This window comes from Cebus imitator, unplaced genomic scaffold (genome assembly GCF_001604975.1).
Source record: "Cebus imitator isolate Cc_AM_T3 unplaced genomic scaffold, Cebus_imitator-1.0 Scaffold27, whole genome shotgun sequence".
NCBI lineage: Eukaryota > Metazoa > Chordata > Mammalia > Primates > Cebidae > Cebus > Cebus imitator.
The window spans coordinates 11,769,089-11,793,548 of record NW_016107342.1 but is presented as its reverse complement, the minus strand read 5'-3'; the positions used below and the strand labels follow the sequence as shown (position 1 = coordinate 11,793,548).

Sequence of the window (24,460 nt, the reverse complement as noted above, 5' to 3'; positions counted from 1 at the left end):
GTAATTATAACATAAGGTTCAACATCTTTAGATATGTAGAACATTTTCCGTTGCTAAAACAAATATTCCCTAAGAAAGTATAAAACATTTTTCTGACTTGCAAAGTTTTTGCAGTCTATGATTTAAATTACTTAAATAAAGGGAGCTTTACTGCTCCCCAAAGCTGAGAATATAACACCCTCCATGCATATTAGCTTGATCTTCTTGACAGACCAGAAAAGTGTTTGTGTGTGCCAATTAAAACAAAAATGGATCCCTAGTGGCTTGTTCCTCATACAACTTTTGAAGACTGCTATCATTGTTTGCTAGGGTAACCCTGGATAAGGCTGCTATCCAAAGTAAACAAAGTTTTCAAAACTTTCATGACAGATGGGGATTACAAATGCATTTTAATAAGAGAGTTGCCAAAGCAACTTTTTTTTTTTTTTTTTTTTTTTTTTTTTTTTTTTTTTTTTTTTNTGTAATCAGCATATATTTACTTAACATCTAGCAACATTGGGAACACAAGGCAGATACTTTCTCACAAAATGCTTTAACAAGTAACATTTCTGGAAAAGCAAATTGAAGACCTTTTACATCTAACTGCTATTTTACCCTTAGTTTAATTTTAACTTTGCTCAACATGTTAAGAAAAATGTTAGAAATTACTCAAACCAGACTGTAATTTGAGACAGACGTTCAGCCTGATAGTGTAATTTCTTTGGTGGTCATAAACACCTTTGAGACCAAGTAATTTAGCTATTAGTATAACCATGACAACCTTCACTTGATCAGCTGTATCAGATGTGGAGTGATACAAGATGAAAAAAATGTGAATCTGTGTGTGTGTTTTTAAGCATTATTACTTCAATTTTAGGTCTTGATATGTCCCTATAATATGTATATTTTCTGCTGGGAGTATTGAATACAGATATGAACAAAATCGCTATCACAAAAAATAATTCATATTCACTTCAAATAAACAGTGTATTTTGATATAACTTTTTATTTTTACTTAATTTAATTCAAATATAAAACTTCTATAATGAAGTCTAAAAGATCTCTAAACATAATGGCAATTAAATTCCATTCCTCTTATCCATGTATTTCTAGAACCACTGTAGCCATATTATTTAACATGTTTTAGGAATCTTCAGATATTTGGCATATTTTATTATACATTTCCTACATACCATTTCAGTCTCATTAAGATGGAATAATCCCTCCTTAGGTTCTAATCAAAATGTGAAAGATATTTGTTCAAGTGTAGGATTGCTTTAGTCCTTTCTAGGATTTGAAGGAGTTTTAGATAACCCAATTTAGTTTTAGATATATTTTTTCATAGCAAGACAGTGCTTGTTTTTGGAAAGGAAAATCAGCGTAAGGATTTTGCATGATCTTTTAAAATCGGGCTATCTTTAGCGTAACTGCAAGGAAAGAGGCAACTTTGTCTAAAGTTGCTATTCCAAATTTCCTAACTGAAACCAAATTATCACAGCCCTTTCCCTGTTCAAACACACAGTTCTTGACTGTATACAACTGTTTGCTAAGAACCAGTGAACTAGAAATCAAGATCTTTGTAATCTCTTAATTTTATCGTTTAAAATGATGCCAATTTGATAGAATGGCATTCTCATTTTCCTCATTTGCTTCATTTTCTTCATTTGCAAAATTACTTTATGATAGTGGAGGGAAGCTGCATTTGGAGAATGTTTATTATGTGCTTTGAGATCATTAAAGCTGATATCACTTTGCATACCAAGTGGTGGTATTCACATCCTTAATATACTAAAGTTCTGATACAATCAACCTTTAAAGAATAACATATCATGACCATCAGTTTATGCTTACTTTCATGATGTAAATGTGCCTGCAGTAATTACTCCCTCCTCTGAAATCTTGACATGAGCATTGTGTGTGCCACTCACATTGGGACCCAGTATAAGCTATTTTCTATTGTTATTTATCTGTATATGCATATGTCCTATTTATCCAAACGGATTGTGAGTTCTTGAGAGTGGGGGCTGTGTATCCCTAGCTTCTAGCAATGTGCCTTGTGCTTAATGGATGCTTAATCAGTCACCGTTAATGATTAGTAGAATGTTCCATCATGAACACGTCCTCTCTAGTCTTCTGTACACGAAATTATTTGTGGGATTTATTCTGTAATCGGAAGGGTGAGGCTCTCAAACAGAGAGGAGCACCCCGTCACTCATTACCTCTTACATCTTTGGTAATCTTCCCATGTGCATCTGAAGTCAATTGAAAAAGAAGCTGGTAATATTTAACCACCAATGAGGTATCATATCACTGATCATTATATCTGGTTATTATTTATAAAAAGACTGGCAATAACTAAATTAAAATACCATCAATGTTTACTTTGTATAGCTATGCATAATTTTGATTCCTTGTTATTTTTATTTTTCCCAAATTCTATACAATAAAGTATTATTCTTATAATCAGAAAAAGTTAAGTTCTAAAATAGGTTTTATTTATATTCTAGTAAACGAAAGTATGGAAATTTGTAATGGTATAAATGCTATTCTACACATTATTTTCTCATTTAAATTAAAATCTAATAGTATAAAATCTTACTGCCAGAATGAATTTTGATGAGAGTGGTACTTAATTGACAATATTTAAAAGAACAATACTTAAATCTTAATTGACAATATTTAAAAGAACAATACAGAAACACTATTTAAACTCTTTTAAGATGCTTCAAATTAGCATAAGAAAACTCCATTTCATTAAAATATAAAACACAAATTTATTCACTCTTCATCTCTTGTCAGTGAAGTCTGGACTTGCATCTACCTGCCTCCATATTTAGAGGACCTGTAAAAAGGACACAGACTGTTCTAAGCCCACATGAAAACTACTATTGAATTAATCCCTGAAAGCCTTAAGGAATGTACCCACTCTGCACGTTGCTCAATGGACATGCTTCTATAATTTCTTGGGCATAAATTTCTTACCAGCAAGAATTCAGATGGACCCTTATTTAGTATGAAGAAGTTCAAGACAAATTTTCCCCGATGGATACTTAAAGATGTTTGTTACTGACACTGGCACACTTCATTAAGGCTACTTTGGTGTCCTGATATATTCCTTCAAAATATGACCTTGTGGTGATGAGGGATGTCAAGAAACATTTGCTTAAAGTAGATTTCTAAGCAAGATGGAGGCCAGCATCTCTTATCTAAACCTGTTAGGCTTTCTGCAAGTTCTTCCTTCATCCCCTCACCCTAGCATCTGTCACGGAGGCAAAACATGATATAGAAAGAATACATTAGCACAGCTTAATATCAAAGCCTTTATCTCTGTTATACATTACTTTAGATTGTCATCATAAGTTGTTCAATCAAAAGGTTTAGTCAAAGCTAACATTCTTTACTGATGTCTTTTTTCCCCAAGAGTGTTGAAAATTCGATTGTTCAAAGTGCAAATATGATTCAGCAAACCATTTATCAGAAATCCTAAAGAAGTAAAGTAAAAAAGTGAATTGAGGAACCTGAATTAAATGGGCTTTACCAGTCAAGATTTTGAAACTACTTTTTTTTGTGAGTGACTGGAATAGAGCAGAACAAAGTCAATTACTGACTGTAATTAAGAAGTGGATGCATTTAAACTGTAGAGAGCAGTAGCAGACTTCTCCAGACTGCCTGGTAACTTGAAAGATTAGTGGGAAGACAGAGGAAAGGATGTGAACTGTATCTCTCTGATAGCATGTTTTGAATGAATTGCATTTATATAGCTCTCTGATCTAGCTTCTCAAAATGAATTCGTAAATCACTGATTATGTATGATTAATGCAGTAATATATTTGGACAAAGGAACTTTTATAATACATTTTGCTTTTGGTTGTGTTAGCAATATAAGATCCCCTTTGCATTGCATAGCATGCACCAAAAATGCAAATGCACTGCTAAAGTACTTATATTTTATCACTGTTTGAATTTACTAGACTGAAAGCTGAACTATGTTGGCTCTTTCGTAAACCCTCATAATATAGTAAATCTAATTATGTTTGTTTCTCGTACTTTTTAAATGTTGTTTCTTTTTAGAATTTTAATAATGGTTTATTTATACTGGCAGAGAAATATTACATTGTACATTGTGCTTTGGCTAATTCATTTGTCTTTGTGTATGTTTACAAATTACGATGTTAGAAATATATTCATAATCAAAATATTTAACTACAGATTAGGATGAAGGTAGAGGTCAAGGACATTACTAGTTATCTTGTGTTAGTTAGAAATGATCTTATATTTTTAGATTATAATTTCTGAGGCCACACTCTATAAAGTAAACATTTGGAACTTTATCTGAGTAGAGAACATTGCAATGGCGTTCAGATAATTAGGCAAACATCACCATAGCTGTCTTTTACTGAATACATAAAACAGAAGACTGTTTTGAGCCATCCTAAATCTTATATGCAGTATCATTTTAAAAAGAGAGAGAAAAAATGATTGGCCCCAGTGATCTGTCAAATTCTAGTGTGGGCAATTAAATCCTATTATTTTTCAATCTTTCAATTCTTATAATTGCATACACTTTAGAAAGTTCCTCTCCTTACAGTTTTAGAGACCACACTTGATATTGGAGCCCATCTCAATCAACAATGGTTGCTTTGCAGTACTGATTAATGTTGAATCTCTAAATAGTTTTTCTAAAAACAAATGACGAATATATGTGCAAATATGTAACAGATTTCTTTAGAAACCCCAAAATCATTGTCATTAAATGCTGCCATAGGAATCCTTGAAACCTTCAGAATGAGCCATTTGGGGTAATAATTGTCACTTTAATGACAGAATTATAGAGATGGCCTAAAGCATGATTTGTGATTTTCTGAACCTGTGCCACATTTCAGTGTTCACCTCCTGTTTAGAGCCAGGAAGGCTGAGAAGAGGTGACTGGCTCCTGATTGAGTATTTTGAAATGTCAGTCCTCTAAACCTCTGAACTCCGTGTGACAGTAGTTGGGAAATGTTCATCTTCCTGTTGCAAGAAAAAGTCAGTAATACAAAGGGAAAATCTTCACAGTTCAGATTGATGGCCAAATACAAAAAGTGTGTCCAAACCCACTGTAATCAATTTTTTCTCTAAGTAGCCCTTTATGTGTGAAACTTAGACTATTTCTCTGTTTCTATAGGGTCATATCCTTTTCTCACAAGTCTGAGGAGAAAAAGATTCACTGTAATGAAAAATACACAGTTACACATTAAACACTGCCAACTACTTAGCAGTGCTGAGAGTCAGGAACCTGGATGTTCATTTGATAAATACTCTCCCAGAGAGGTTCAAATATATAAACGAACTTTTATTTTAATATACTTCTTTTGTGGGAAAATTGTTTATTATTATTATTATTATTATTATTACTTTCCTATAGATCTCTGATAAGAAAGTAGAAATAATCAAATGTTATTCATCTGAATGACCTTTTGGAAGTCTGCAATTAGACTTTTTGGTAAATAATCTGTTTTAGAGCCCTCCATAAAAGGAAATCGAATATAGAGATACTATTAGATTTGAAAAGACAGACAGGAAAGAGGCAAACGTGCAGAATGAATTCTGACACACCCGGGTGCATTTTTTCTGCGGGTTCTGACTTAAGTGTGTACTGTCTGCAGTTCTCTGAACTTCCTGGCTTATTTCTCCTTAAGTTGGAGTAATTCAGCTTTAGCCCTACTCTGACTTAATCGTTCTATTATTAAAACAATAATGTATTTGTTATGACATGAAAAAACTGTTTGGAGAGAGCAGTTCAAAATGCTCCCAGTTCCCAGAAAGACAATTACTGGAATACAAGAAAATATTTCAGTGTATTAAACTGTGTTTTTTAAAAACCGATTTTTACATCTAAGAGATTTATCTTACATAATTTCTTTACCTGTCGATTTTTTGTTTTTCAGATCACAACAGTATCAGGAAATGAGTTCCTTCTACAGTCAGATATTGACTTCATCATATTGGATTGGTTCCACGCTATCAAAAATGCAATTGACAGATTGGTATGTATTTATTTTGGCTGTTACCTTTATTAATTAAAATGTAGTCATTTAAATCTTAATGCTCAGGCATATAACACACACACATTTAAATAGATCCTATGGACTGAGAGAATTTAAGTTCTTTTAGTTTAAATAGAATCCACTAAAAACCTTTTCATCAGACAAGATTTGTAGAACTAAATGTCATTTAATTTCTCTCTTTCAAAAATGTAGTGCATTCTTACTTTTTTTTCTAAAATAACACAGACATTCATTTACTGGAGGCTGTAAAAAGCACACAAGCACTTAATAACTACTGAATTTTTTCATTTTCAGTTTATACAGTCCATAGTGCAAATTCCTGAAAATAAATATCAATGTATTTAAGACCACACTCACTGTTATAATACCAATAAATAATAACCCTTCGTACTGATTTTTATTATTCTTCCAGCTAAGCTAGATTGTTCTTCTCATGAAAATTACATATCTAGAACTTCACGAAATTATTCTAAAACATACATTCAGAGTATGTTTTTTAAGAGTGAACTTATTTAAAACCACTCATTTCATACTGAGACTCTAGAACATTTAATTTTAGAAAACTAATATTTGCAAAATTTTGAGAAAAAGTTGTTCTTAATGTGGAACACAATAGGATAGTAAAAGATTTTCTGTGTGATTTTCTTGATACTTAATTACAGGCTTTCATTGTATTCATTTGGGGACTAACACTTTAAAAAGTAAAATAACAAATTAACTTTTCCCATTATCAGTAAACTCCCCTTAAAGGGGTGTGTGTGTGAATGTGTGTGAGTGCACATACATACATACACACAAGTGCACACAGTTTGTTGTCATTGAGGGTGGACTCTGGGACCAGACTGCTGGAGTTTGAATTATGGTTATTTGCCACCTGCATGGGCTTAGCCAAATTGCTTACCTATCTTGGCCTCATTTTCCTAATGAGGAAAATAAAGATAATAATAATACCACCTACTCTATAGAATTGTTGTAATGATTAATTGAATTATGCATGTATACTGCTTAGCATTTAGCAAGCACCATATACATATATAAACTATTATTAGAGTATTGAGCTCAGCATAGAGGACCTATCCCCAAATAAATTCCTTACTTCAAATTTCCCCAAAAACACCAAAATAGACCACAAAACTATATGGTGAATCCTTTATTTCTGGTAAAATTATTTAGTCTAATTATTTGCTGTTTCCAGCCAAAGGATTCAAGTTGTCCATCAAGAAACCTGGAATTATTCAAAATCCAAAGATCTTCCAGCACTGAATTGCTAAGTCACTGCGACAGTGATATAAAAGAACAGAAACCAGAGCACAGAAAATCTTTAAGTGAGTATTTTCTTTGACTTGCTCATTTTAAGTTTGTCTAAATGCAGTGCTTATGAAATATAAATGCTTTGAAATGAGATTTAAGCCAAACTCATCGTACTCGTAGAAGATTCGTAGCCATTTCCTGGACAGGGATTCATGCACTGGAGGGCAGTCTGGGCACTTTGCTCACATCATTGTTAGTAATGCCTTTTGAGAAAATAATTGTTCCAAGGTCATGGTCTCTGCTTACAGCAAACCTCTGAATCTCTGAGTAATAGCCATGGTGTTCAGATCGGTGATTGATTTTGAGAGTGGGAAATGTCAAGCGTCTCCAACCTTGGTATCTTGACTATTTTATTTTCATACATTAAAGGATATGAGTGATCACTAGCATTGGTCTAACTTAAGTCAACAGGCTAGGCCACTTTCCATACCTACAGACCACCAGAAAGATTTAGAAACATGCTTTCAGAGAGGCTGAAAATGTGGGATATGAATTAGATGTTCTCCAAGGTCAAACCTAGTTCTAATACTCTAAAAGAATTGAATTTAGAGTAAAAAGAGTGGTCTCACTACTTACATAATGATCTTAAGTATCATTCTTAACTGTTCCTGAGACTGCTTTTTCCTCAATGAAAAGGGGTTATAAAATATGTCACACCTATCTCATAAAGTTGCTTTGAGTCTCAACCTCCCAAAAGAAGAAGAAGACATCTTTGGAACCAGAGATAACCTATTTTCCAAGATCTTAAAAATTACAGTATTTTGGGGGTTCTTCTACCTAGCTGACCCCAATCTTGAGAATCACCATTTTTTCCCTATGTCCAAAGATCAGTATACTGACATCCTAAATTTTTGAATTTAAGGAGCACTCAGTAAGTTGAGAAGAGCTGCTAATGGAGTGTACACAGACACACACACACACACACACACACACACACACACACACACACACTTATTTATGCTAGATAATTATTTGTGTACATATACATATATCTGTGCATTAAGAAAGATATATATGTATATGTATGCACATACATGCACACAAACACTCATACACATATGATAGAGAAGAGAGAAGCTATTTATATGTGATAACACATTTTCCAAAGCGGAATTACTGAAGTCTACAAATCTAGAAATTGCATGAGAACTTAAGAGTAGAAGCACCCTTTTGAAATTAAGTCTTTATGCAAAAACCCATGCCATAATTTTCAACAACTGCTAGATACATTTACTTAGCTAGTTGTGCAAGTTGGAATTTAAGATTAACAATGTTAATGTCTAGAAGATGCGTGGTGTGTTTACGGAGAGTTAACAATGCCATTTTAAAAGACTTTTTCATATAATGGTACAGTTTAGAGTTATTTCTTTTAAAGAACGTTTTCCTTCCATTCCTGATCATTGTCGTCTTTTACTTCATATGGTTTGAGACATAAGCTAAGATTTCAGAATTGGGATTCAATTGGGGATATATATTTAGTGTTGATTATATAAACATTTTGTAGTACATATAAAAAAATTTGTGATGCAATGACTGGTAAATCTGGAATCTTAGATATAATTGCTGGTTTGGAGGAGACTTTAACACGTTTCTAAAACCTGAAGCTATGGAGAAAATAACGGTTTGCAAAAATGTATTTGAGAAACATTGAGGATAATGAATTCTGTGTTGAGTAACAGTCACTTTAAAAGTTTTAAGATACTGCTGAAAAAGAATCTTACAGACAGAACACTCACTACTTTTTTTTGGAATTTATTTTTAATTGTGAAAGACAATTGTTTTTCTACTTTGAGCTTAAATTCAATTCTACTTAAAAACAAGGGAAGAGATACATGATTTATTCTATTCATTTCAAAATGTAGCTAATTGTACAATGACTTCATACTCATCTTTTATTTTGAAGTTAAAAAAAATAGCTAGAAAATGTAAAAATATTTACTGTGCACCAGGCACTGTTTTAAGTGCTTGCCTTAGACTGCTACATTTAATCCTCTTACCAACCCTGTGAGGTAGATACTATTAGTAACCCTATTTTATAGATGAGAAAACTGAGACATGAAGAACTAAGAAAATTTGTACAAAAACAAGTTATGGAGACATGTTTCAAACCCAAACAGTCTTATTTTAGAGCCTGTACTTTTAACTATGACACTATAATAAAGTGAACAAGTAAAAGGTATACTTAGTTTATATCAACCTTAGACTTGGATAGAAATAGTATGTTAAAAATAAAATTAATAGAAATCAGTAAACTTAAGTCAGGACCCAAACACTTACTGACAAAAACAATTAAAACTGGGTGTTTTATTTCAATTTTGATTTCACTATTAAAATAATAATTTAATCTTCAATACTAGCTCTAATTTTAGAAAATGCTTCTTTTCTGTATCTTGGTGAGTGTGTATAGTTATAAGCCTTTTCTTTAGGGCCACTATGTTTTTTGCAATGTAGGGCACAGTTAATATCCATCTATTACTTTGAATTAACTTCATTCAATATGTATGTATTCATTTTCATTTGAAAGGTATAATGATTGACCCACCCACACAATATCAAATTAGACCATGCAACAGTGATTGACATATTTTATATGTGATGCTTTTTAAAATATTTTTTTCAAGTAGGAAATCTGTGTGAAACCCCTCTGATCTCAGTCCTAGATTTGAACACCCAAATTTGGGTTTCTTAAAACATGCATTCAGTTTTATGTCACCCTCTGGAGATTAAATAATTATGTAGAATCAGAGACTCACAGTGTCCTCTTCCTTATTAGTAGTCTAAGCACAAACTTTATTGTCAGTTTTCTGCCTTTGGCTTCCTGTTTCCTTGATGTTCCCATAAGTTTTGCCGCCAAGATTGTAGATAGATAAAGCCAGAATTACTTTTTTAAAAGGCATGTGAACATCATTAGCAGCTAACAGGTGGTCATTTCATTGTCCAGTTTGTCTATATAACATGGGAAAAATATGTTCTCTCAATGAGTGAATTCAGAAAGTTATGTTTACATATACTTTCCTTTTAAAAAATATGATTCTAACCTGCCAACACTATTAAGAACTAATCAGATATTTTAAGATATCAGTTGAGTCTAATGGACAAGAAGCCAGGAAATTTAATGTAAGGGTCAAATCACTGTGGGAAATTCAAGACATCAGCCCGGGATGAGAGTAGGAGAGCAGCTCTCCAGGGAGGGCTATTATGGAAAGAGGAGAGTCAATCAAAGAAGATGTGAACATATTTCTCTGAGGAAAGAGAATTGTCTTCCACTGACAGCAAAGAGGCGGAAGGCCCAAATATAATAAATTCTGCATCAGATAACCTTGGCAAGGTTTCTTAATTTTTCTGAGCTTTTCAGATCTGTAAAAATGGGTCTAATACTGTCCTTACAGGATCTGTGAGAATTTGAAATCAAACCTGTAAATGCTTAGCTCACAGCAGGCACTCAGTAAGTAGGATCTCTTACTATTATCCTCCATTTCCCCAAGCAGATGGCACTGAAACAGGGCTTGAGACAAGGGTGGTGTCTGACACAAGACTGGAGCAAGGCATGTATGCAAGCCATCCCACTCCCTGAGTATACAAAAGGTGGGAAGAGGGTGCCAGAATTGGATATGGGAGCCATAGCTGCAGAAAATCTAAGCAGAAGCAGCTAGTCTTCCCCCTGGCAACTCCATGTGAAAGGGGCAAGTAGGGGATTCTTGGGAGCAGCACACCAGGAAACAGTAGGAAGGGGCAAAGAAATACTCCTGATTCTCCTAAACCCAGAAGAGCCTGTCATTCAGAAGTTCAAGTTGATGGGAAGGATTCAGCATTAGCCATCTCACTACTCCTTTACACAAAGCTCTAGTTTATTCACTCATGCACACATTCATTCTTTTTCATGAACAAATACAACTAAAGGTATACAACTAAAATTCTTGTGCTTTCAATTAAAACACTTTTATATTTATATTATGCTTTAGTAGTAATATATCTCATGTCTATCAATTGCTAAACTGTAAACTCCATGAGTGTGGAGACCTTGAATAACTTGAATATAAAATTAACACTTTAGTATCATAAATAGGCACCCTGAAATGAACATGAGTTAGAAGACTAAAGTTAAAAGGTAAAAGAGCTAAAAGGAAATGGATTTTCCTTTAGCTGTTTTTTGATTAAGTTATCATAAAAAAAACAAATATGTTCTGGGTGAAATCCTAAATGTATTTGGATGTGGATTTCCCAAACCTATATCCCCTTAATGATGTGTGCGATAAGACAACAGAAAGAAAGAAATAAAAACTTGAATTGAGATAGTTATGAAATAAAAATTAAAATGCTACAGGCTTTAACTTGTCTTTGTTTTAAAAATTTGCCTGTGAAGTATCATGACCATGCTGAGTGAAAACAAGTTTCATAGAGAAGACAGTAATTTTGTGTACTAATCTAAATAATCTATAATGCTGGCCTTCTACAATACAAGTAAGTTATGCTCTAAAAATTCAACTGTAAATTGGTTGCTTAGAGCTTGATATATTTTCACAAGGAAACCATGTACCAAGCCACAGAAGCACGCTGGAACCTTCTGCAGTCACTTAGAATGTTGTTTCTAGGGAATAATTCATGCTGAATTTGCTGCACCTCTGGCCCTGAGAGCTAAGACTTCCCAGTAGCATTGCTTTCGATCTGGTTTCCCATCTCCTTCTCCCCACTTCTGTACCAGCTCCACCAAAGCAATTAGGAGCCTCAGAATGACTTTGGCAAGGATTCTCCTGGAGCCTGAAGGTCCCCAGTAGTGGGAAGGAGAAAATTTAAAGCCTCTAAGCCAAAAGAAGCCATAGAAAAAGGAGAGAATGGAGGGCTAAGTAGACATTTTTGCCTCATTGATGGGAAGCGAGTTCTAAGCAAGACAGATGTTCTTTGTAAAAAGTATGTGCAATGACAGATTAAGTCTGGAATTGCCCCAAATATAAACACTTGAATCTAGGTAGTGCATATGCAAGTGATCATGATCCTATTGTTTCACCTCTTTTTTGTATGTTTCAAAAGTTCCCCAATTAAAAACTGAAGTAAACACACATACCTACACAAAATTAGGTATTGCCCATGTGCCTAATTCAATAAAAGAATATACATATTTTATAATTATGACTTGAAACCTTTCAAAGAAAGATCAAATTTTCTGAATATAGGGTACATTAAGACCTCTTTACATGAAACATTGATAATTCGTTATCCTATTTTTCCTCCAAAACCAATATATTTTTTTCTTGTGACCATTGAGACCTTTCTGGCAACTATATAATTAAGAAAATTTATATTTATTATTATCCAAAATTGAAAAGTCATAACTAGTTTCTTGGATAAATATGTAATTATCAATCGTTAAAACACATATTGTGAAGTCTGTTCTGGGGGCTTATATAAATACACATTTTAAAGTTTGTTCTTATTAAAAATTTTGTATAAAACAGTATAATCCTGCCAATGTATGCAAATAATAAGATGAACAAGCCATCTGCCAAGAAAATGAAAACAATATTAAAATTGCACAGATAAACCATATCTAGTTCTGAAGAAATAGAAGAGCTCTTTCCTGGAAACAACAAAAAGTCATAATATTTGTGTGGAATATTATGAGTTATTATCAAGAGGACAATTTTTCTGATTTGGATGAGATGGTCACTTACTTTTTTTTTTTTCCAAAATAATTAGTGCCACTCTGGTACCAGTTTTATTTAATACCCTCTTGAGAAAAACTATTTAGCTAAGATGTGAAATAAATCATTGCGTTTTACTATAGTTATAAGACAGGCAATATCTAAAGAATAGCTGAGTATCAAATATCTTTTCAGTTGTTTTTCACAGGTTAAGAGAGTTCTTTATTTCATAATATTTCAGTTGGTAAAGAAAAAGTGGACAAAATATAAATGAAAATTTATGTTAAAGCTACAGGATGTAAACATCGTGAGAGGAAAACAGTAAAAATTAAACACACTTGATAGTCAAGGATCCGCATTAATTTATCAGAACAGTGTTATGCATGAAGGTCTCAGGGCTTCACCATGGCCCTGTGTGACTCTAGCCATTGTTCTGACATATGTTCCCAAGCAGCAGTACCTACTTTTTCTGGGACCCATCGATTGCAGTTTCTTCAAAACATTCCATTTTTCAATGAATCATATGATAAGGACTTAGTTATGAGCTGAGCGAAGAATGTCCTGATTAATCTCTTTTTTCCTATCTAAGGGGCTGATCTCGCCCTCTGACCTGTGGACGTCCATTGTCATGCATCTCATAGCAGCAGCTACCCTGAAAGTCCATCTAACCCTATCGGTGCTCGAGCACTAGATCACCCTATCTTCCTTCTGACCCTGGCAATAACACCATGACCGTATTTCCCCTTAGATGAACTGCATTTAATCAATTTCTGATTTCATTAGGTCAAATGGCATCTTGCTTTCAATAATAGGCCAATCCAGAGGGCTCTTTGCTCTAACTCACAAGCAATATTTTCTTGGCATCAATATGCTACTGTGATTGTAAGCAAAAGAAATAAAAAGGTCTTTGATGTCCTCAGAAAGTATCCTTTTGTTTATTCCATGACTTTAAAATTGGCATATATTAATGTTTTCTTATAAAATTAGGCATCTAATCGTCATTAATTGTTGTCACATCAAATTTAAAAAATGTCTACTAAAGATGGCATTTAAGCATGTAAGGCGTTTGTACAGTGAATCCCTGTGCAGAGCAAATCGTTATTTTGAATGCAAATGATCACCTCTTTCTGTATACAGGATTTGTTTGGTCAATTCTTTTTTTGTTTTTAGAAGCATAGCAACTTATGCTACTTTTCTTCAAAATCCTAAAAGAAAGTAATTTGCTTTTTGATGCATTTATTTGGATGTCCCAAATAGGCCCAGTAACATGCTTAGGGACAAACAACAACAACAACAAAACTCCATTGTTAACACACGGAATCATTGAGATTTTCTTGTAAAATAAGTTTCTTATTACTCATAATATAGCCCTCACTGATGTAAGCAAAATCGGGTATTGCTTTCACCCAAAAGTATTAGCTGAATCCAAAAATACCAGATGTTGTTATCAAACTTTAAGGAAGTGTGATCTGTACCATTAGCTTGCTTCAAGAAATGGCTCATGGATGACCTGAGAAACTTAAAGCAATCTGCCAATTCATCTTTTTTTGATTATTTAAATAGTACCTGAAATCAATTGTTCCTGCTGCCAAATTTTCCTAATGTAAATAAACATACCCTCTTTGTACACAAAATTAATTGGCCTAATAAGGTAGAAAACAAGATGGGGAATGCATAACCAAGTAGAAAATATAGAACTGGGATTTTGCCATTAGATATGGTCTTCTCCAAAATTGAAGTCAAAGATTAAGAGCAATTTCTTTTTCTTTTTTTGAGACGGAGTCTCACTCTGTCACCCAAGCTGGAGTGTAGTGGTGTGGTCTTGACTTACTACAACCTCCACCTCCCAGATTCAAGTGATTCTCCTGCCTCAGCCTCCCAAGTAGCTGGGATTATAGGCATGTACCACCACGCCTTTTTGTATTTTTAGTAGCGACAAGGTTTCACTATGTTGGCCAGGCTGGTCTCAAACTCCTGACCCGTGATCTGTCCACCTTGGCCTCCCAAAGTTCTGGAATTACAGGCGTGAGCCACTGCGCCTGGCCAGATTAAGAACAATTTCTAATGACTGCATTGGCATTATTGCTCTTGGAATTAGAGCCCAAGTTTCTGTAGAGAGAGCTTATTATGTTCTGTGCCCCTTTTCCAGTTCTTTCTCATCACTTCTTGACTTATAATTTATGTTCCAGGTAAATAGTGCCTTAATACCTGATGCCCACTGCTACATGCTGACTTTTAGCTTGAAATGAAGGTTATCTCTTTACGAAGCTAACATCCTTTAGGATTCAGCGCAGATCATACCTCCCAATATTCCCATCATCCATTCTAATATACTCTATTTTATTTGAAAGAGTTACTGTGATTCACAGTTATTCTTGAGGCTCTTCTGTGGGCTCTAACTTGGAATTTTCAAGGTTCTATTGGAGGCGATAAAAGAAAAAGAAACTCTGTAATATATAACAATTATTGTAATTTTGATTATTTTTAGAAGACTGAGAATGATTTTCTGTAGTGTCAGTTTATTTGTAAAAGTCCAGTTTAACACAAAAGTTATAAAAGTGCTGCCCTCAGAACCCTGTTGAAAAGGTTGTATGAGATTATGTAAGAAATTTGAGTCTGAGAGTCTGAAAATTTGAGTACAGTTCTTAACTCCAAGATCTACAGCCATATGACTTGGACAAGTTTCTTAAGTTTCCTGAAATTGAGTGTCCAGATAAATATAATATATATTTTAATATAATTATAAAATACTATAAATATAAATGTTGATTAAGAAGATAATGTATGTATTTGATCTAGGGAAAATGTATATAAGTAGATATAAAATATATCAAATAACTTTGTACATTATATATTATGATATAAAATGATTTCCATATGGGTGAATTCTGAGTAAAATAATCATGACTTTTGTTTGTTTACTATAAATCTACCACTTTGGAAATATAGCAAGGATGTACTTTTGCAACTATTTAAACAGTTGCCAAAATGCAGAATAAACAAATGTGCAATTTTTCAAAGGCTTAATTTCTTAATATCTTCATTATTTTAATGACTCCAGTTAACATATATCTTTTTACTTTTTGTTTTCTTAAGGGATCCTGAGTGTCATGGGGAATAAATGCTCAGTTTTGCCATTCCTGAGTGTCAGCCTGACATGATGGCAATCTCTAGAGATTATAAGTTTGTCAAGAGTCTGTTGCTGTTTTCCATTCTTATATAAAATAGTAAAATAATACAGGGGTAGAATTTTGACAGAATTATGTAATTTCACTTAAAAGCAAAGAAAGATTTTATTTAATTTTGATGTTATATATAATATATATTAGAATCAAGCCAGTGTCATAAAGCATTTGGTGATAAAAAAAGATGGCTTTATTGACTAAAGTAAACATATCATACAAATCAGAAGGATATGGAGCCACTTATAAGGAATGAACTGAAAGCTACTGAAAGCCTGATCTCACCAAAGTACAGTGTGTTGATAAGCTGGCAAGGGATGCCCGCCATGTTCACTCTATCAAAAGGATTGTGATATCTAAGTTCTGGGGTGTAATCCTAGCTGACCAGGCTTCAGTCATTAGCTTAAGCCAGGAGCACTCTATTCCATTAGGTTGCAAGTACCTGGAGGGCATAAGCCATGACCAGCTGTTTACCCCTTGCGGTCCCCATCACCCAGAACAAAGTCTGAAACCTAGTGGTGTTCAGTCTTAATAGCTTGATGCAAAAGTAATTACAATTTTACCATTTTTTAATTGCATTTGCACCAACTAATGAATGCCTGAGTGAGCGAGAAAACAGGTGACTGAGAGCATGAGGGGAGAACCCTGAAGAAACCCTTACAAATTTTATGCATGAGGGATGAAGGGAAAGGCTGAACTGTGAGGCACTGTCCCGTTGATAGGTGTTTTGGTTTGAGTTCCTCTAGAAGCATTCCCTGAGACAAAGATTTGAGTTGCAGGTAATATATTTGGAAGTGATCCCTGGGCACACATAGGTAGGGGCTAGCAGAAGAGAGCCAGGGAAGAGAAGATACCTACAAGGGAGAGTAAGAGGTTTATGAAGTTTAATGCTGCTGTGGAACTCTGGCAGTTTTTCACACGAAGATGCAAAGAATGACAGAGAAGAGAATGGATACATTTTAGGATAGGAAAGAAAAAATCATAGAGTATAAACTGTTTGAAGAACAGCAATAGATTGGTGAGGCTGGAATGTGCAAAACATTGGAGCAACATCTGGAGATCTGACTGGAAATAGACAGTGAACCGTTGGCAAGGGGTCTCGCATAGAATGCTAAAAAATTGAGACTTTCTACTATAAATAATGGGAGACTAGTGAAAGACTTCTATGCAGGCAGGAGATACGAACAGACTTTATTTTTAGAGTAATAATTTTGGAAAAGATGTGGAGAATGACAGAGATCAGTAGCACAAAAAATGAGAGATCAGAGGTAAGGAAATGAATTCAGAGACAATTACAGTAGACCAAGTACCATATGCTGCAGGCCCAAACTCGGCAGTAGGAAAAGGTAAAGAAGAAAGGCTCCAGAGATGTCTGAGGTGATGTTGATAGGTTTTCTTGACATATGTTCTAAGTCTTGGCAGCTCCCAAATTCCCATTGCCTCTGTGGTTTGGAAAACCACCATCAGGATGCCAAGGAGCTAAGCAGAATCTCATTCTTTCAGGAACCTCCTAGATTCTTGTTACTCAATGTGTGATCCAGGGACCAACAATGACCATGTCACCTGGGAGCTTGTTAGGAAATACGGACTCTCAAGGCCCACCCAAACCTCCTGAACTGAATCTGTGTTTAACAGGTGATTCGTATGCACATTAAAGCTTGAAAAACACATAACCATGTGACAAAAATAACTTCCCTAAAGAGGTTTTGGAAAGTCCCGAGCCAGAGGGTGGCCTTTGGGACTCTGACAAAAGACCCTCTCATATAAAGGATCTATCTTGCCTGCCTTTGTGTAAAATAACCCTGCATATGGTTATTATATTGGCCGTGCCATGACAATGCATGATTTTGAATGGTGACTATTTAATTTCATCAATCCCTTTCAATCCATGATTACAAACTAAATGAGAAAGAACCAAGACTTACACTGCCTTGTAACTTTTGCCTGTGCCAAACCTAAGTCACAAACTCTGAACTCCCATGTCACAAAGTCAACAGTCTCAGCCAAATAACAGCAACAATATCAGAAAATGATTTTGAGCCTAAACTACCCTCACCAAAACAGACAAGAAAACAGAGCTCCAAGCAATTCCCTGGAAATTATCCACTAATTCCCTGGATAGCTCAATGTGTAAAATCCATTTGAAATTCCACTTATCCTTTATCTTCCATTTGACTCTTCTTTGGGGAACATGTAATCTCACATGTAGCCTCTTTTTGTTATTTCCCTTCTCCAAAGGCAAGAATAATAGTATTTGATTGCTTAAATTTCTTTATTTTTATGTTGTTCTTGAGTACTTGAATTCATTTCCCATTGGCCTTTCAGGTTAGATGTTGAAATTCTGGATGAGCTGCAACATAGCTTTTTACTCATAGACTAAGTTTATTTGCTGCACCTGCCAAAACAATCAAGGCCCACCAGGATGTTTTGAAAAATTGCAAAGAAAACAAAAGTAAGCCCACAATTTAGTTACCAAAAAATAGAGGAAAGATTCAAAATAAAGTCTGATTAATCCTCTTAGCAGAGTGAGATTTCACTTACTGGGAAGAACTAATAATGATTATTCCTGAAATAAAACCTCATTTTTTTAGGTCTACCGTTTTTTTAATAGGAAATGGAAACCGAAATGGGCAAATGATCATTCTTTTCTAAGTAAGAATCTTTCTCATAAATTTGCCCCTAAATGTCCAGTCTTTCATAAATGTGCTGGATAGTAATGAGTCAGATCTGAAAGACTTTCCTTAAAATTTTAGTAATGCCTGGATTGACTTGACTTGTTTAGCTTTATTACTTTCAGACAGCTTACATAAGAATAACCTTTTTTTCCTAGTGAGTGCCTGTGTTTGTTATTGAGGTTTCATAATTAATCTTTTTCTAGTGAGTACCTGGATTTGTTATTGAGGTTTCATGCCTTTTATAAAAAAATAATTGGGCATAACCATAACAGATTTCCACAGAAGGGTTTGGCTGAGAATCCATAGAATTTTTGCTTAACTCATTTTTATTGAACGAAATCCAGAATTTTAGTCAAGAAGCATCAGATATTAATCACATATGAGTGGGGTCATTAAAATTGCCTTTACCTTCCAGGATTGCAGGGCATTATGAAACCATAAGAAGTGAGCTCACTTAATAGTCTTTACAATTACATAAAAGTGATCATTTTCATAAGTCTTACAAGAAGCTTTTAACCATTACTTGAAGAGCATGTTGAAATCTTAGAACGTCTTGTGTTGTATTGTTATAGATGTGACTTGTGAACTGAAAAAAAAAAAAAGTTATCTGACTCAAAACTCTTAGAAGTTACTCTTTCCAGCTTGAATTGTTGTAATTGTTTAACACAGTTTGGGAATACATATATTTTTACCTGGCAAATGGAGACCTTGTTCCTGAAATATAAATTCCAGTATCATTTCTTAATTAATACACTCTCAACTTTATGGAAAATTAGAGGAGAAATGTATTTTTTTTTTTTAACTGCAGTTAAGAACAACAGTTGGTGACAATTTAAGGTGAGTCAGTTAAGGGAAAAACAGACAAATCCCTCCTCTAAATTATTGCTGCCTGTCTCCATTCTTTTCTTATAACCACTTCTCATCTTTGACTTTGAAACCCAACAGTTTAAACTTGGTTCTTATTTCAGTGGGCTAATCCCCTTTCATAAATCTTGCTCAAGAGCTGAAATAATTTGCACATCATTTAAAGAGTATTTGCTTTGAAATATTCACCTCAAGCCCTTTTGTATATCCTTTCTCTCTAAAGATTTGTAGTATTTGTTTTGTTCTCTGAGGTATAAAAGACCTGGATAAACTTTATTCCTGTTGTTTCAAGATTAGCTAACGAAAATGCATATTAATTCAGCAGGGACGGAAACAAACCTCAGTAAAGATGATCATACATTCACCTCTTGGGGATAGCAAAGTACAAAATGTCAGTCTTCATATCTCCTTGGACTTGCTCAAAAGAGCATGCAGGGATTTAAATTTCCAGAATATGTCTACAAATGTATTTTCTTTGTTGTGGAGAACAGAAGCTATACTGATTATTTTTCCCCAGAAAATTGATTCTAATTTGTGTTTGAACAAAAATTAAGCTATCTGGAAAGTAGCACTTTAAGAAGACGGAGGAAAACTGCCACCAAAAAGGTAAATTTTACATAAAAATTATAGACCTCATAACCCACTACATTTTAAATTTATTTATCAGACCCCAAATCCCAAAATAATTTCACAGAACATCGATATTTTTTTTCTATCAAAAAATTAGAATGGAAAGGACCTCAGAAAATCAAAAGTAGACTTTAGGTAAAGTTCAATGTTACTTTACATTTATATGCTCAAGTTTTACAATTTTCTGGTCAACTCAGAAAAAAAATACCAATTTCTCTAGGTAATATATTTGTTTCATATGTTAAGATGTGCCCTGCTCTTTTCTTAAACTGAAAATGACCATAAACTTCTGGCACTTAAGTGCTTATCTGGAAATGACTAACTGGATTCAGGAGTAATAAATCACTCATATGGATCCAGCCACCCACAGTCTTGTTCCACTTCTCTTCTTTACAAGTGTAGTAATAGACATTTCCACAGTCCTCAGGGTGCCAAACTTTGCACCATTAGGAAAATCTGCAAGTAGCTTGATTTATCTTCCTCACTCAGTTAGCTAAGACCCAACTAAGTAAAAATCAGCAGGAATGAACTTGACTTGTTAAACTTTTTTAATAGGGAGATGCAACAATTACAACTTTCCTCCTTTGCCACTTCAATTTACACTGGATGTGAAGCCCCTGGTGAAAAATATTCAGATGAGATCTCAAATTATAGGTGCATGGCTGGATGATGCTGACTCTAGGTTTTCATTATACACAGAGGATCGTCTGCTGTTTGCAATTAATCCAGACCCAATCCTCTTGGTACTTTGGGAGGAATGTGGAAGAAATAGCCATTTTATAAGTTGTAAACTCCTAAATTACCCTAAATTAGAGACACTATTAATCGAATACTTAGATATAGATAGGATCTGCTTATTATGTAGGCTCATCTTCCCCTGATGGAGAAATCAATTAAATATTTAGGATGTGGAATACCTTCCAGGTTGGATAATGCATTTCATTTAAATTACGGCCCTCCAATCCGAAACATTTAAGGGGATCTTAACGGATGGAAGCACATTACTGTCTCTTGGATTGGGCACATTAACACTTTAAAAATGAATGTGCTTCCCAGGATTTCCTATTTGTTCCACCAGCTGCCTGTCGATGTGCCAGATAAACAGTTTAAGGATAAGTACGTAAAAGATGCATGTGTAAGTTTCTGTGTGCTGAGGTGCACCCTTGTAGCAAGAGTCCTCAACTGTGGCCCCTTTGTTTTTTGTTTTGTTTTGTTTTGTTTTTTTGTCTCAATGCTGCAGCAATCTAAAATGCGGGGGCTCATTTGATCAGAGGAGGATAGAAGGGAAAGGTAACAAAATATGCAATTAAACTTCTCACAAAGGTTCTGTCTGTGTTTATTCTTTTATCATTTCTTTCTGTAATTTATCCTAATAAATAATGATTATTACTAGAAAATACTGGGATGATATAGTAGAATTCAAAATAAGCACAAGCTTTCCCATTCTAAAAATATTTGGCATAAAGGAAATTATTTAATTTTTACCCAAGGACAATTACTATGTCAAATTTATGAACAGTATTGTAAGAAGAAAGTTGTTATGTCTCCCATATCATGGAAGCATGGTGTAGAGATAGCAAATACTTCAGAGAGCTTACCAGGCTGTAGGCAGTACTCAAAGCACTTTAATATACTCTCATTGAATCCTGTCAATAACCTTATGCAGTTCAGTGACATTATTATCATCCCCATTTTATCTATTAAGTGACTGAGGCACTGAAAGTTTAATCAATATACACAAAGTTACATAATTAAGAAGCAGCTGAGTTAGAATTTAAAAGCAACCAGTCTAACTTCACAGACTGGAACCACAAACCACTTTGTAGCTTCCGGCTTCTGGAGTGAGGCTAATGGTTTCTGCAATTTACTAGCTCTACAAACTTTGAGCCAGTCACTTAACCTCACTAAGCTACTGTTACATAATCTTAAAAATGTCAATAATAATAGTACCTACCTCATAGAGTTGCTTGGAAACATAAATTAGATTAAGTAATGTGATGTTTATAGCATTGTTTGGGAGAATGTAAGTACTCAGTAAATGTTAATCATAACATTAATACAAGTATTTTCTTTTCTTCCATAGTATTTTGAAAAGGTCTCCTAATTTGGTTAAGAAAAGGTTATCTTAAAGATAAATGATTGAAATTCCTAGAGATTAGTGTACTTTCCAAAATTTCTTAGGATTTATAGGGGAAAAATAGTATATTGAGTGCCTTACAGAGGCTATAAACTTTCTGAACTGAGTTATGAGTCTGTTTTCATTCATTTTCTATTTATAAAAGTCTTGATTCAGTAATAACATAATACATAACATAAATATATCATATTAGCTTACTGAGTGAAAGCAAGTTTATCCAATCAGAAAATAAAAGATGTTAAAGATAGGGGTCAATTTCTTTGTTTCCAGAGACAGACTTTTAATACCAAATCTGATAGTACAAAACATGCTTCAGTGCACGTGCCTGGCTTCAGAAGAGAGCAGAAAACTCAGCTAGCTGGTATAATTATATAACTTGAATTGTCATATTGAGAGGGTTAAACTTTGGCAGTAGAATGTGGAAATACGAAGTTCAGTGAAGTTGCAGAAATTTAACTGAAAAGAAGTTACTTATCAGCATTTTGATGGGGAATGAACAAACAAACAAAAGGACCCATTTGCTTGGTCAATTCAAAGTTAGGTGGAAAGAATGTTCCAGAATCCTTCCTTTGTAATCACTGTCATTGAGAGGCCCTGAGGACCCTTATTTGCTAGTAATTGATACCTAGTCATCAAGCTCAAACAGTGAGACAACTGGTATTTTAAGGGCTTGTCAAGAAACTTTAGGAATTAGTTGGAATTCCTTTTTTCTATTCCATCTTTCACCAGTCTTTATTGAGCCAAGTTCGTGTAAGTTGGGATTGAATCATACACAGCTACCTATACTCTTTCAATATGTTAGCAAAACTATTGGGATAAAAAGAGAATCTGGTATTTTAAACACCAAGTGATGTGTTTTATTTGGCTGGGAATACAGTCTGATGAGCAATCACTGTATATTTATTGAAATATACACTGTTTGCTTGCTTATTTGGAAGTCCTACCAGTGAAGTAAAGCTCCTCATCTATTCTTCAGCTCTGCTCTTCTTCCACTGAACAGCTAGAAAGGAAAGGACTTAGATGGAATTATAATAAAGGTATCAGGCAACTCAGGCGCAACCAGAAAGATCAGCCAATCAACTCTGAAAACCAACAAAGATACAAGTTGCACAGAGCAATACTCCTCCCAATATTTTTGTTATGTTTATGATGGGGTAGATCAATAATTTTTCTCTGTGGTAATATATTCATACAAGTGGATTAACTCACATTAAAATGATCTGTATCTGGTGAATGAGGGAAGATAAAATAGACTCTAAAAATAGAATGCATATTTAGGGAACAAACAAAGATGACATAAACTCTAAAAAGCTGGAGTACTGAGAGCAAAAACTCAGTTCACAATTCACATCACAGCGTTTGTTCGGGAGTTGCTTTGTGCATGCACTGTTTTACGCAGTGGAGTTAAAGAGGCTACAACTGTTCTCAATTCCACATTAACAAAGAGTTTATGTCACTGGAAAGGGTTCCAATCCAGTCCCAAAGAGTGGGTTCTTGGACCTCACACAAGAAAGAATCCAGGGTGAGTCCACAGAGTAAAGTGAAAACAAGTTTATTAAGAAAGTAAAGGAATAAAGAATAGCTACTCCATAGGAAGCAGTGCTAGGCACTGCTGGTTGGCTATTTCTATGGTTATTTCTTGATTGTATACTGTACAAGAAGTGGCTTATTCATGAGTTTTCAAGGAAAGAGGTGAGCAATTCCGGGAACTGAGGGTTCCTCCCCTTTTTGGACCATACTAAAAGACATATTCGAAGACATTTGGCATGCTGATGCGTTAGTGTACAAGGAGCAGTGAGGACAACTAAGGGACACTGTCATTGCCATCTAAACTTTGGTAGGATTTGTCTGGCTCCTTTGCCACATCCTTCTATCAGCGAGGTCTTTGTGACGTATACCTTGTGCTGACCTCCTATCTCATCCTGTGACTAAGAATATCTTAAACTCCTGAGAATGCAGCACCAGAGGTTTTAGCCTTATTTTACCCACACCCTAT

At 34.4% G+C, this 24,460-nt stretch overlaps 1 protein-coding gene across 4 annotated transcripts in view; it reads left to right on the top strand.

The window, feature by feature from the left end:
• The window catches only part of ARHGAP15 (Rho GTPase activating protein 15), a 640,576-nt gene that overhangs the window by 301,672 nt on the left and 314,444 nt on the right, over positions 1–24,460 (top strand). For all 4 annotated transcript variants that reach the window (XM_017523184.2, XM_037736629.1, XM_037736627.1 and 1 more), the window contains exons 7-8: positions 5,907–6,005; positions 7,222–7,351. In XM_017523184.2, the coding sequence (XP_017378673.1) occupies positions 5,907–6,005; positions 7,222–7,351 (229 nt within the window). The remainder of the gene's footprint in view (positions 1–5,906; positions 6,006–7,221; positions 7,352–24,460) is intronic.